The sequence below is a fragment of the Rhea pennata genome, chromosome 1 (genome assembly GCF_028389875.1).
Source record: "Rhea pennata isolate bPtePen1 chromosome 1, bPtePen1.pri, whole genome shotgun sequence".
NCBI classification, from domain to species: domain Eukaryota; kingdom Metazoa; phylum Chordata; class Aves; order Rheiformes; family Rheidae; genus Rhea; species Rhea pennata.
The window spans coordinates 68,915,758-68,930,998 of NC_084663.1; the positions used below are offsets into that span (position 1 = coordinate 68,915,758).

The 15,241-nt window shown below is 37.2% G+C and overlaps 1 protein-coding gene across 15 annotated transcripts in view; it reads right to left on the reverse strand.

Moving 5' to 3' along the window:
- The window catches only part of MICAL3 (microtubule associated monooxygenase, calponin and LIM domain containing 3), a 180,202-nt gene that overhangs the window by 81,512 nt on the left and 83,449 nt on the right, over positions 1 to 15,241 (reverse strand). For 14 of the 15 annotated variants that reach the window (XM_062590756.1, XM_062590765.1, XM_062590858.1 and 11 more), the window contains exons 8-19: positions 14,625 to 14,780; positions 13,971 to 14,071; positions 13,269 to 13,526; positions 12,576 to 12,691; positions 9,777 to 9,903; positions 9,112 to 9,205; positions 7,810 to 7,957; positions 6,397 to 6,593; positions 5,369 to 5,481; positions 4,781 to 4,843; positions 3,909 to 4,082; positions 2,757 to 2,849 (exon numbers count right to left, since the gene is read on the reverse strand). In XM_062590756.1, coding sequence (XP_062446740.1) covers positions 2,757 to 2,849; positions 3,909 to 4,082; positions 4,781 to 4,843; positions 5,369 to 5,481; positions 6,397 to 6,593; positions 7,810 to 7,957; positions 9,112 to 9,205; positions 9,777 to 9,903; positions 12,576 to 12,691; positions 13,269 to 13,526; positions 13,971 to 14,071; positions 14,625 to 14,780 — 1,640 coding nt within the window. The remainder of the gene's footprint in view (positions 1 to 2,756; positions 2,850 to 3,908; positions 4,083 to 4,780; positions 4,844 to 5,368; positions 5,482 to 6,396; positions 6,594 to 7,809; positions 7,958 to 9,111; positions 9,206 to 9,776; positions 9,904 to 12,575; positions 12,692 to 13,268; positions 13,527 to 13,970; positions 14,072 to 14,624; positions 14,781 to 15,241) is intronic. The other variant, XM_062590774.1, reaches the window with a different exon arrangement.

The following is a 15,241-nucleotide window of genomic DNA, read 5'->3' on the forward strand; positions in this document are numbered from 1 at the left end:
ATCTTCAACCACTGCAGCTGTTTAGGAACTTTCATCTGACCATGGCCTAATCTGTATTTCAGATTTCAACATTTTCACAAACTTGCATATTTTTCCATGGCAGATAGCAGAACAATGTATAATGAAGTGGAGTAGGAACATGTTCCCTCCAGTAGGATGCATTTCTGAGTATGCAAAGACAAAGATGGCTATAGGAAAGAGAAGGGAAAGATGTATCAACAGATTTAAATATGAAATTATGTAAGAAAAATAACATTCACGGAAATCAAAGTTGTTTTAAGTTCTCTTCCACCGAGATCTCAACTCCTGCTGACAGTGGTCACTTTAGTTATTCATTGAATATCTTCAAAAATCAGAATTTCAAAAAAATAACTTAAGAGTTACTACTGCTGCATCTTTACCACCTTGGAAGAACAAGCATCAGAACTCCAAAAGTAGAAAAAATTTGCACAGAAAGACGTGCAATCTCCATCTTATAAGCACCTTTGTAAATCTAAGTAATGAAAGCTTCTCTATTACGCACATACCTTGCTGCTGTTAGGAAACTATGGAAACAGAGCCAAAAAAAAAATAGTGAAGGCTTTTATGCTGAGTCTGGAAATCCAGGGTAAAATTCAGGTATCATACCCAAGCAGTCAGATCCTTTTCTAGACAGACCATAAGGTGTTCCGATGTTTCATGATGCCTGATGAGATGCTCTTTTCCAAAATTAGCCCAAATGGCTTGGAAAACAATGGAACACACAATGGGAGTTGTTTTTATACAACTAGGAGTTCACTGGAGAAGATTAACCACACTACAAAAAACAATCCAGCTTTTTTAGGCAATAGTGCCATCACATTAAAAATTATAAATATTTTAATTGTGGGTATACACATAATATCCTCTCCATACATTACTAGCTGCTGCTGCGGTGCTCCTAGCAGCGTGAACCCATTTTCGACAACACAGATCAGCATTCTCAAGGTGTAGCTCAGTAAAGCAAAATTTCCAACACAATTCCTGAGGAAAGGGCAGGCCACTATGAATGTAGAGAGCTGCACATGGGCAAGGCTTTAATCTTGCTGGTCCTTTCCAGGTATTTCCTTTACAAGAGAGATAGCTTGAAGATCTTGTCATAAAAGTAAAAACTGCTTCAGAACAGAGTCTGCCAGGATTTCTCTGTTTCTCAGAATTATATTATGCCAGCCCACCTCTATAACAGCCTCAGACACATTTTGCATCACAAATTGAAACTGCTGACCTTCTCTCTCTGTTACCTACAGGGCAAAACAAGAAACTGGCCTTAAAATGATAAGTAAGTATAACTAAGGAAGTCCATCCGACAGACACTGGCAAGTCATAGCCCAACGCAGATGTAGTTTTTCCATCAACAGTTCAGACCACTTCCTGTGCAACTGTCTGGTTTCTCCCCCACTATTAGTCTTGCTGCTTTTGCAGTATATTTTCCTCTGCCATACAGTTTCCAAGATGCAGGACCAAACCTGTCAATCACAAGGCCTGAAATTGTCTTCCTCCTCAGAATCCTCCAGTTCACTCTGTCTAATGGAAAGAATATTAGGCACCATCTAGTGTCCCTCAAGAACAGGTTACCATTTTATCCAGTTAGCAATTTCTCTGCTCCTCTTCAAAGGGTTCTTCAAGGTAAGAGGCATTTGCTACGTGAAGAGATGCAAGAGAACTCTGTCCCACAGCTTCATGAACAGTTCTTTGTAGTTAACATAAAGTCCTCCTAAAGAGCTTATAAGGAGCAGTATTACTCCTTTACATCATCTCCAGGAACATGTACTGCTACCCAGCACCAATTTCACTGTAGAATCTGTGGCCTATAAAATAGCTTTGTGGCTGGAGTGCCTGGTGTCACTGTAGACAGCCACTGCAGTACTGCAGCAATGAGCATTCTCAAAGCTATCAGATTCTGCTGTGCCTCAGCAACCAGAATTAGGACTCTCAGGAGCCAGCTGAAACATCGCTTCAGCAACAACTTCCAACAGGACAGATTCAACCGTTCAAACTTGGCAAAGTTGGCTCCTTGCTTAGTGGCTGGCTTTCTGCCTCAGCTGGTCTCTGAAAAGAATTCTCCTTTATACTCTTACGGCTTTTGAACTAAGACAACTGATATCCCTTATTTCGCCAGGCAAGTACTCAGGAACCTTTGGAATAGAGACCATATCAATCTTCTCTTTGATCCTACTGTATCCTGCAGATTTTGCATCCTTGAAACACGTTTCTACTCTTCTCCATTTCAACTGTCAGATGAAAAGCACAACAAAATCCAGCACAAAAGCCGGACCCCAGAACCCACTACGATCTGTTGACACAGTAAAGTTTATCAAGGAAAAGACATATATCATAGATGACATGATACGCTTAATCTCATTGATTGGGAAAATTGCTTATGTATTTTCTGTTTGTTTCCTTTTTTTCCTAAAAGAAAAATTTAGAAATACCTCAGACAATAAAACATTTATACTAAGTTGCATCTATCAGCAAGATTTCTGTTCAAATATCCACTGAAACCCTGGGAAGTTGAAACTGGTGTAAAAGGACAGGGAAACTTTGACTGCTAAGTCCTCCTGAAACATTAAACCACACATCATTGCCGGATGAAGATTCTGGTTTTATTCATTATTAATCAAATGATTTAAAACAACGGTCTCATGCAAAGGTGCTGGAAAACAATAGTTTAAAAATAGGATAGTGATAGCTGCTATTGAGCGCAGGCACTGCATCATATTCATAATGTATTTGTTTACCTGTTTCCACTGGGGCACAGAAGCAATACGGCCCTGTTCTCTTCTGCTGGATGGTTGGTTGTGAACACGTTCTTGGTAAGGCAGAACAGGCTGCTGCATGCAGGTTGTAGGGATAGGAGGGTGGGACCAGGGAGTAAAAATAAAACAGCAAAGAAAACTCAAAGAAAGCCAAAGGAATGGGAGACAGAATCAGACAGACACACATTTAAGAGAAAAAAAAATGGATAGGGAGAATTAGCAAGTAAAACATAAAAAGGGAAAAGACATTAACAAAAATGGAAAAATAGACTTTTTTGGAAAATTCTTTTATTTTCATTGTTTCTTCAATTCAGCCTGTTTATTGCAGCCAGTATGCGCTGACTGAGGAAAATGAAACTGGCAAAGAGTAAGATAAATGCCATCCTTTTGAGCTTCTATTATCCTACTGACACTGGCAAACAGCTTTCAAGCAGCTAGGTCAGATCCCGGTCACAATCTAGCCATGGCAGCACAGAGCTTGGCATAAGCTGTGAAGCAGCAGGGCAAGAACCCAGGCACTTAAGCCATACTGAGCCTTAAACTGCTGACACTGCACTGCTAGTAGCATCTTGGAGTGACTCAGTCCAACTGCAAAGAAGACTTCCTTGCAACTGCAGTAGTTCAGATACCATCCTGAATAACCAAGAGTCATCAGGAAGCCTCACTTGGAATCATACAAATATCTTGATTACAAAGAAAATCCCCTGCATTTATCTGTAGTGCTCACTGATACATAAAAATACTGAGGTCCAGTTCACAAGAATGAAAAACTGGCATGAAAATCTTCAAATAAGAACTTAAATGATAGTTCTTAAACATTAGAAGTGAGATGTTCCTGGAAAGCTTTTCAATGACAATAGTAGTTATGAAAGAAATCTAATTGTTTTTAAGATGTTTCTGAAAGAGATTACATAACACAGAACCAGCACTAACAACGAATTAGACTTCAATCAGGAAGTTCTTCACCGTCTCATACTCCTAAATCAAGAAATTTTCCTCTTTTGCATAAGCTTCAATCTTACTTAGAAGAGCCTTTGAAGTAGAAGAGCTCCATTAGCATCCAGCCTTGAGGAGTGTTACTATTAGTGTCTCACTGCTCTACACAATAGAGGGTTTCTACTACTCATCTCCTACCTGTCTCCGTAAGCTTGAAGACTGCACTGGTGCATTCTCCTCAAACTTGGCCAGTAGCTGGGTTGCCATGGACTTCACTTTGTTCTGATTCCCAATGGCAGCATCGATTCTTCTCTCTGTCAGGGCGCTCACCAGTGTGGGTCTTTCTTCTCTGTAGCTTCGAGGAAGGTCCTCCTAACAACGAAGAGAACGAAAACTTAACAGATCCATCCAGATCACCTTTTTCCTCTCTTTCCTTCTGCTATAAAGTGTTTCTAACACTGTAGAATTTTCTTTGGCAGGTTATCAAGTTTTGATAAAGTTTCCTTATCTTTCCAAACTTATTTTAAGATACATTTACCTATCAAAGAGATCACAGCTGAAATACTCCAGTGAATATATTGGCATAAAGCAAAAAGCAATCTTCAAATCCTCACTGGCAATTCAAAGTTCTAAATTTTAGTGCACCTGTACCTATTCAGCTATATAAACTTGAACTGGAGGAGTGCCTTGTGGACCACACTGGATATGTATGTACTTTTGAAATGAGGAAGCTAAAGTTTTAACATTAAATTTCTGATTCCATTGCATCACTTTACTAAATTAGGATTTTATTCTTGGCATCTGCATCAAGTCAAAGTAAATTGCAATCAGGACAAAATATATGGGAACTGCAACATTTAATTTCTAACATAGTACTCTCTCATAAGCACCTGTAAAATATTTGTACTATAGATATGACAAAGCATAATCTCTTAAGACGAACTGGCTTTTATCTAAAAAATTTCATATAAATCTTGTCTGGATATAGAAAATGCAAGGCTTGAAGTCAGAACAAGAGACCTAACACATATATATTTTTCTCCGTAACACTTTCCCATTCTAATACTTACATCCTCAGACTGACTTGTTTTCCTCCTCTTTCCTGCACCATCCAGTTCCTTTTCCTTTTTGTCCTGAAAATGGGAGGAAGAGGAAAAAAACAAACAAACAAACAAACAAAGATAAGGATTCTCATACCTTTCTGGCCTGAGACAAATGCCATCAGTATGTTTATATAAGCTTTGCAAGACAACTAATTAATTCTCTAGGTTTATTTGTTGAAGAAAAGGGAGAGGGCAGGTTTCTGATGCTTCTTAGAGGATTTCTTGCCTTCATGTTGGAAATTCTACCTGACATTCTTCAAAGCTTTCAATGAATTGAGAACTGAGTACTGCTTATGTTCTAATACAAAACATATCCCCAAGTTCTAGCACAAGTTTAGGATTTTAAGACTGAAGCAAATCATTAATTGAGAGTACATATTACCTATGTAATTCTGCAATTAGAAAGGTTATGCATTGTCCTATGCCAATAACTGACGAGCACATGGTCTTTTGTTGACAGACAGCAGATACGCACTCACGCATCCATTTATATTAACACTTATTTGGACAGCAGCCTAGCAGACAGAAGTGTTATCAGGACTGTGGCACAGTTACCTTTGGGGTACGTTTCCGAGAGATACTTTGTCCCAGTTTGCTGAGAAAAGAGATAGGAGATTTGGTACTGGCAATTAGGGCAGCTTTTTCTTCTGCATTCAGGTCCAAACTGTCTGTTAGCAAAAATAGGTGGGACAAGGGAATACCAAGATTTTACTTCTGTGGTGCCATTATTAAATACACATTCAAAAAACTCACTAACTTTTAATATATCACTCTTATTCTGTACACTCCCTGTACAACATAATTATAGACTCCAAAATGAGTAGGTTTCTTAGCATTTTGCCAAAAATCAATTCTCCTTTATAACTACCCAGAAAAAATACTGTGTTTGTTTATTCTATGTACTTCCTTATTCATAGACCATCAGGACCAATATTAATAAGACAAATTCAGAGCTTTGGGAATAATACCTGATATACACTATATTTTAAAAAGGCTATCGAACATACAACTTTCACCAGAATAATGGCTTTGAAATAGATGCATCTTAAGGTGTATATTAAGATTATCAGTATCAGAGAAAAGGCTGAAATAGCATTATTAAGATTTGAAAGGAGGCAATATTCACTTATGCTAGACATTTACATCTTTCAGTTCTACTCAAGGATCTTTCGGCCCTCCCTTCCATTGGCTTGAGTTACTCCCACCATCCAAGCATAGTAAACAATAGATACAAAACTCGGCCAGTGCCTTGAAATTAACTACTAAAATCAACTGCTAGTAATGCATCTCACGACCAGAGACACACGAATCTCTAATAATAGCAAGACAGCACAAAAGTTGTGCTAGATATTCTGAAGCGAATTTAGATCTTTTGAGGACATTATTTTGCACTCATTAACTCCTCTTTTTGCTTCTGATGCTGCTAACATAGTCAGCATGAACAAGAGGGCAACTTTTTGTAGTGTAGAATTAGTGGATGACAACTATGAGCTCATGTGGGAGAAGCACAAAGATAACTGGAGTGCCCAAAAATCATTCTGTAGCTCTCTTCAAATCTGACAGACCTGCCCCAAGCTTCTTACCACTAGAGGGGATGGTGTCTTTGAACATCTCATAGAACTGCGTGAGGTACATCACCATTGACAGTTTATCTGGCTCTCCAACAGATGCCATTTCCTTTCCAGTCATAATGGGAGATATTCCAAACTCTTTTTCAGAGATGTCAAAGGCCAGCTGGTTATTCTTCTCCACATTGTGCTCATCCAAAGAATCAAAGTCTCTGCAAAGGGCAGGAAGAGGGCATGTACTGAATCAAGCACAAAAAGTCTTTTGAAAGAACTCAGAGACTCATCTTCCATTTCTATTCTGAAATCCCAGAATTTTCTCTCAAATTTATTTGCAAATGTCTTTTTATATTGCAGAGTTTATGTCATTTAACTTAATTAGGGTGAATGGTGTCTCAAATATATTCTTTTTTCATTCATTGCTCTGCAAACAAGTTTTTGTTCTTAAGAACTTTATTTTCCTTTGAAACACATCTTCACAGCCTCCTTTGCAAGCAATTTCTCTGAAGATTGTATTATTTTCCCCTATGTAAAATCTTCTGTGTGCCTGGAACTAAATGGTATCTTCCCTATTGTCCCCATTTTTCTTAACTGATCCACATTTTAGTTCTATTGGCTTTTCCAAAACTTACTATTCCCACTTGAACTCTCACAAGCTACATAGCTTTTTAAAAAGAGTAAGTAGCTCAGGTTATCTTTATTGCAACAGAGAAGTAACTCAGCACACACAGAAGGGAATAACCACATAATTATTTAGCATACTTTACACTGGATTATGTCTTTAATTACACTACCAGCATGTATTTTTTCTAATGTCCCTTCAAGGATTTGAGGTCATTTCACATTTCAATTGAAGTACCAGAGTCTTTGCTACTTACGCCTGCCAAAGTTTTCCCATTCTAGAATCTGGGCACTCTGTTACCCAATATATAATGAAATAGGAAAGCCTCTCTCATTTATTCAATCAGCGTGTTAGTGCACAAACAGTGGCAATGACTCTACTCAGACTGTAGGTCACTAATTCTAGAAGAGGCATCCTGAAAGTCTTCAGAAGGAGTTACATCAAACTATAAAAGGCTAAGTGGAGATTTGTTCAGAAGAGATTTAACTGAGGCTATCAACTGATTTCACAAAGAAAACAGTTCTCAAATAATAATGAACTCCAATCAGCACCAGTTTGCAGTTTAATTCTGTCAAATCACGTAGAAGAGAAAATGACAACACATTTATCTTGATATTCATCAAGCCTTTATGACCATCCACTCTGCTAGTGAATCACCGTATGTTAGCTTCTATCAAGTTTAATTTAATTAATTTTAATCCATTTTCTTCAAAAGTCACAAATGCATTGCCTAAGTCTCCATATAACTATTTCCAAATATGACTAACATTCTTGTCCTTCCCCGTTCTTCAACACAGTTTATCACTTACATTAGGTCTGGACGGTATCTGTGGATAATGGCACACAAAGCTAGGCCACTTTTCCATGACATTGTGAGATCTGTCACATTTACACCAGCATATCCATCAGTCTGCCTCTGGCACCAACTGAGCAATTTACTGGAGCGAGCTACGGACTCTGTAAGAAATCATGATTTTAAAATGGAAATGCACAAAATCTCTTTCATGAATTCTAACTATGTCATAAAAAACGTATCAACAAACAAACTTGCTAAAAGGGTCTTTGCGTAAAGAAGCAGCTCCCTCAACAAGAGACAATATAGGGCAGATTAAAAAAAAAAAAAAAAAAGACAATCACATTTATTTTACATCCAGGAAAGGACTTTTCATTTGCTAAAAAGTAATTATTCAAGTTGTAACTTGCCAGGCATTTCAGCTCAAATTTTATAAAAGAGCCATAAAAATTATAAAGCAACCAAAAAGGCTTGTTTTAAATAAGATCAAAAGGACATACAGTAGCACAATACTCTCTAAAGCCCAGATACACTATTTCTAATGGAAGAACTACAAATGTACTTCTGCAAATTCTTAACTTCTCTTGAAAGTTTTCCAATTAAGTACTGACCTGTTTTGACCTTGCCTTACTGCAAGAGCTGACGAGATTATAGCCCAAAGGCACATTGTTGTAGGCCAAAGAACAAATCAAAGACTACATAACTATAAAACAGTGAAAGGGAGGTTCAGCAGCAAAACTCCATTCTGAGAGTCACTGAAGACTATCTGCACATCCAAAGGCAAGGTATGCAAAAGAAAAAGTTCAACATACCCCTCTGGGTACAGGACTAGCAGTCATTTAAACACTTAACCACAGCATGTCTAACTTCCAGAACAATGCAAGTAAAGCAACATTTCATTTAGTTAAGCTAGTTTAGTAAATGGACATGAGAGACTGCATTAGGAGAAATACGTTCTCTTATTTTTGTAAGAATTATGAGTTTGCTGCTGAAGCGAATTCAGGCTAGATTTCCATGCTCAATGTAATGACATTATTAATGGATAAAGGAAGTGAAGAGAAATACTTGTATATGCACATATGTTTAGAAATATAACAGCATTATACAGCAACGGAAATTAGGCAAACAAAATGCATTTACATTTTAATTAAAACTTGAAAAACTGGAAAAATTAGACTGTTAGCAAAAGAATTGCTAGGTACTTTTTCTAAACCAAAAGAGACAGGTTAAACAAGACTCCAGAGCCCCACAGCTCTGTGTGTCCTGCACTGATCCAGCTCCAGAGTACCAAAAGGAATGAAACAATAACCAGACCTACCATTCCGAGTCAGCTTTGGTGTTCTGGAGTTCACAAAGTTTTCTATTTCCAAGTGAATGTCTTTCAAGTCTCCTGTATTATATAAGTGACGCACCTGAAATAACGCAGAAGATTAAAAATGACCAACATGCAATGCGCTCAGGACCCATATAGAATGAATAGGAAGAGAAGAAGAAGCAGTTCCAAGAATGAATGAAGGAAGACAAGTACGCTCACACAGCAGAAAACTCTAGCTCAAGAACTTCAGAACAATGAGGAATAGCTCGTCAGTGCTGAACAGTCGAGCTGGCTTCTGCTGCTCAGTGGATACCAACTTGCAGCGACAGACAGCTATATTACATTACTACAAAGAAAATACACGTATACACACACAAATATATGTATTTCAAATATCATTGCAATATGTTTAAAACTGTCAAAATCAAAAACATACATGATAAAAAAAGCATGTTTTTAAGGCTTCTAAAAAAGCCTACATTAAGAGGAACTTGGTAGCATACAGAGGTCTACTTCTGATGCATAGCATTCAGCTATCAGCATTCAGCATTTTACTGCTTTGAAGTTGAACTGTCACAGTCAAGTCAGCACCAAAACATTAGCGTAGTTTAATCTAAGGAAAGACTATGCAGATTACAAGCACTTAAAAACACTATTCATCCAATTACCTGCTGTGGTCGCAAAAAGTTGACGTTGATATTGGGATACCGGGTGGCAGGATCAATGCTATAATGGCTGAAGTTTTTACTCACATTCTCAGGGGTTGTCTGAGGCAATAGCCTATAAATGCTTTCCCTTTGGAAAATAAAAAATAAAAGTATTTTTTTTCAAGAAATGCACCACTACTAATACCGTTAAGTCAATCTCGGCGAGATAGAACATTCAGATCCGAAAACTGGCCACTTCAGGTATCGAATAGCTAAGATTCAGTGTAAGCATATTAAAATCTGCAATTTAATACAACTCTGGAAATCAAAAGAAGGGAAGAAAACATTACACTGATGCATGACTAAAGGGTTCCCCAGTACAATAAAGATACTGACATACTGAAGCGATTTGGAAAGAGGGACATGAAGAGGTTGGAGCACTTGCCCTGTGAGGAGAGGTCAAGGTAACTGGGTTTGTTCAGCCTGGAGAAGAGAAGACCAAGGGAGATCTTATTGCTGTCTGCAAGTACCTAATGGAAAGGTGTCAAGAAGACAGAGACAGACTTTTCTTGGAGGTGCACAGCAATAGGATAAGAGGCAATGGAGACAGGTTTGAACACAGCAGACCCAATTAGATACAGGAAAAAAAATTTCATCGTGAGAGTGGTCAAACACTGGAAAAGGTATCAAGAAAGGCCGTGGAATTGCCATCCTGGGAGATACTCAAAACCTGACTGCTCACAGCCCACAGCCCTGAGCAACCTGATCTAACTGGACACAGGCTTAAGCAGGATGCTGGACTAGGTGACTTCAGAAGTTCCTTCAACCTAAATTGTTCTATAAATCTATGATACATCAACAGGATACCCACTTCTGGAATATTTTCAGGTTTATTTACCCCAAACCTAACACACCAGAAATAAACAGTCCACAGAAAGACAACATAAATTGGTATTAGATAAAATGGTAAAGTTATATGAACAGTTGAAACTTTTTAGAGAAGATACATGTATGATGAAATACAAATGATGAATGGTATGGTCAAAAAAACCCAATCATAATGTCCCTGTTCAACTTCTCACACTGACAGCAAGAGGATCTATGGAAACAACATAAAACACAACTTATGCCAAAAGATTATAGTCTTCAAAATTAATTAGACTTTGATATGGGTAATGAGAACCACAACATTACTTCAGTTACGCTAAAAATATTAACACAAGCCTTTGTGAAAGGGAATATAAGACAAACTCTATTTGGTACAGAAAAGGAAAGGAATAGTCTGATTTCCTGTTTCTGACCAACACAATCATGTAAATCACTGTACTGTATTTTACACGATTGTGTAAGGCACAATCAGGCAGCTAAAGAGCAGATTAAGTTCCACATTTGGAGGTCCCTTCCAACCTATATGATTCTGTGATTTCGCTTTTAAATTACACAGTGATTGTTCTTAAATTAGAAAATGAGAACTGAAGTTTTATTTAGTAGTTACAGAATAATTAAAACATAATTACTAAAATAAATGTGGCACAGCAGAATTATTGGCATACAATAGACTAAAAGGTAATTGTATTGTTTCCAAATTGTAAATAAATTCTGGTTTAATTTACTAATTCTGCTACTCTATAAAGAGTACATGACTCACTAACAAGCCTACTGAGTTCCTCCAACACAAAAATAACATGCGTACAAGTCCCCTGAAATACATGTGACAAGTTGAAATATTCAATTCCCCCAGTAAAAGAAACTGAATTGATCTGACCAGGTTGTATTCCCTTTATCAGGTTATGCACCTTGATCTAAATGAAATATTAAGTTTTGAATCATTCAAATGCCTACTAAGCAAGTCAAACTTTTATTCATCTAACTTTATGGTCTTTTTTATTAAATCTGTGATCTTTAAATTTGAAAAATCTTTATACTGAAAAATATAGATAACTTTCCAATGTTTATTTTGAAGTCACAAAAATTCTATTAAGATTTCTTGAAAATTCAATCAGGTATGAAAAAACTAACTAACTGACTAATTTCAAGCAAGTGTGCGAAGATAACTGCAACATTTTGTTCAATATTTTTTAAGTATCCACTGTATCATTTATACAATTTTAAAAATTAAACTATGGTTCATGACAGTCAGAAGCTTCAGTCGTTTCAAGTTGTTAGAAGAGGTTCTACTACAGGTTGATTTTATTTGTACCATCTTTTCCTGACCTGAGTTCTGACCTACAAGATTCTAAGCCATCAAAACAACTCTCAATCAAAGAGGACAAAAACATCAAGAGCTCAATACTCCAAAAAACCAAAAAGACCAAGATACTGTTTGATTTGTATGAAACAAAATGTTGACTTTAGAAAGAGCACAAAAAATAAAAACAGATCATAATTTCATTAAAAGAAATAGTCAAAGAGATTTATAAGATAATAAGAGATGGCTAGAGTTTTTGAAGGCACTTTGAAGGCACCTACATCTTTATTTCGTTCACTATTGTAAGGCTGGTGGCAGTAAGTCAGGCTCACCTTCTCCTCACAATAGCAATAAGCACAAAAAACCCACTCTTCTAATCTGCTTTGTAACTAGGAGAGCCAGCAGCTGCAATATTTCTTATTCCTCTCTAAATACACTTCAATTTATCCACTCCTTAGGATATTTTTTCTTCAATTAAACCATATGCATAAGCATCCTCTAAAAACATTAGTAAGTAAAAATCTGTATCTTCCATTTTGTTTGTATATTTTTACTAGAAGAAACTGGAATTAATAATGGCATGATGGAGGATTTAGATTAGAACCGAAAACTGTATTCATTTTCTCTATTACCTCTCTGCAAGAACTTCTAAAGGGCTAGCTCCGAGCGACCAGCTTCGTACCATCCAAGCAGAATCCATGGCAGCCAGAAACCCCCTGGCTATTCCAGTTCCCATTGGCCAAAAAGGCTAACAGTACATGTTACAGAAAAAGCAGAGAAAGGAGAAGCGTCAGTTAGGGTAGGGAAATTTTAAATCAATATCAAGAATATATTCAGAGAGTAATCTCCTGGGCAGTTATTAGCTTAAAGCTCTACCCCCACTGGACTAGATGAAGCTGGACGTATGATGATTTAGCCATGAGCTCCCCCAAAGCCAGTGTTCCTTTATTTCCAACAACAATTCATAGCCTGGTATGTCTTAACAGCTTCTTTTCAAGATTGCACTTTTTAACAAACTACAAAATGCTAATTATTAACAGAACTACAGTAGGCTCCATAGAGAGTCTAACTGTCCCAATAAGGAACAGATGAAACAGACATAACTTCAGAAACTCTCTGACACATTTTTTCTAGTGCTAAATATTCTGTTTTCCCAATATTCCTACCCTTCCTCCAAACCTCCCACATTATTATATAATAAACAGCAGCTTTCCTCATAATAACTATTTTATAGGCCAAAGGGAAAGCAGCATATATTTCAGCGATGGGTGCAAAGGCCTGTGCTTCAATTCATTCTCTACACATGATAAGCTTAAAACACAAACCTCTAAGAGACTGTCCCCAACCAACGCCACAAGTAACTGGTGGCCGTTCTGCTCTCGCACCAGTGCTGCATTCTCTGATGCGTACATACATGTGAAGTCAAACATAGCCACATCTGGCTGACCATAGTGATTGATGGCAAAGTCCAGTGATGGCAGCTGCTGATTAGTGGAGAAGTCAGCTGCTTCTCTGGCGTAGTTTAGCAAGGCCTCCTGGTCTACATTCTCCCGTGAGAGTAGTAACTCTGTGTCAGCAAAATCCTGTCAAAGAGAGACCAGCAAAAGTGAAATAGTCCTATTTGCAAGGGTATTTTAAGGTTGGTGTATACAATTGTTGACACTGGCACTCCTGCAAGTCCACAGATACAGGTTTGCCCTCTAAATTCTTTAATTTATATCTATGTCTAAGCTAAGGGAAAGTCTGTAAATCTTTTGTTGTAAACAATCATCAGCTCTACTAGCACTTCTGAAAGTGAAAAGGGAAAGAAACTTTTGAATATTTTTTTCACATTCTATTTTCCGATAAAACATGAGAGACCCTATTTATTCCTTTGCGACCAAACTAGTTTTAAATAAGTTTCTGTCAGAATAAGATATAGAAACGTATGATGTGAAACAATAGTGTGTTCCCTTCTTTCGGCATGCCAAAAACAAATTGTGCCAAAATCTTAGTTTATAGAGAATACAGAAAAAGTTAATACCCACATGCCGTATCACTCCTTTATCCAGCAAGCTCTGCTTTTTGGCAGTCATGACAAAGTAGTGTGTATCATCTTTGTAGTAGACAATGTTCTCTAAGTCAATACCTTGTGAGAGAACAAAAAAACATGGTAATAAAGGAACAAGCTACATGTTTTGTACAACACATGAGCTCTGTCAGAAGAAAGTCAATTGAAACTACATGGTTAGAAAGCCTTAAGGAGAATGCCAAGCAGCTTCCTTCCATGCTTTTGGTGAGTTTAAAAAATGAAACTTCAACAAAACCACAAACAGCATATTTTACCTCTTTAGCTACCTCTTTTTAAAAATTCTTAAGGTTTGCAATCAGATGTGGAGTGCAGAAAGCTCAACTCAGGATTCAAACTTTTCTTTGGAAGGGTTCAGCTTTCCTGAAAACCTTCAATGAAATAAGTTCTCCATTTTTGAACAAAAATGACACATATCTGCTTTATAGAGCTGTATAAAAAAAAGCTATAAAAGTGAGGGAAATCAAAGTTGGAAGAGAGAGAGAGCAATGACTGACTTTCTGGCTCAAGAGATGATCATTTATTGATTAAACATGTGGTATCTGAATTTTAAAAAGTTATTAATAATGAAGACAAATAATTTTCACTGGACATCTGTCTATTGCTGACAAACCTGTGGCTTCTCGCAGATCCTGGAAGAACTTCTGATTGAATATGAAGGCCACGCCACTGATCTCTTCTACTTTGGCTTCAGCTGTGGTGTTACGATTGATGAAGTTTGCTGTGATAGCAATTGCTAGTTTGCCACGGAACTCTTTTCGGCGAAACCCTATGGGAAAGATAAATTAATAATATTGACAAAAAGAGCGTAACTTCATAGAAGGCTCAGTATGCCACAGATAGGCATCCTCATAAAATTAAGGACAGAATGGCTCTAAAATACTACAAACTCCTCTACAGGGAAAGCAACAAAAACTCCTCTCACAAATTGCATCATCAGGAAAATAAATGTTACGGAAAAAGCTCCTCTCTTTCTTACAAAAGACCGCAACTTGCATCAAAAACATTAAGACAGGTACTCTACTACATCTGAACAGTATTCTGAACTTTAGCTCTAAATCCCAGTAGCATGAGCTGCAGCACTACTCTACAAAAAAAAAAAAAAAAAAAAAAAAAAAAAGAAAGAAAAAGAAAAAGAAAGTGGAAAAACTATCAACTATCAGGTCAAAACATCTAATTCTTTCACTAGTGAATAGTGAGACAAAATGACAACTCACTTACTGTTCATGA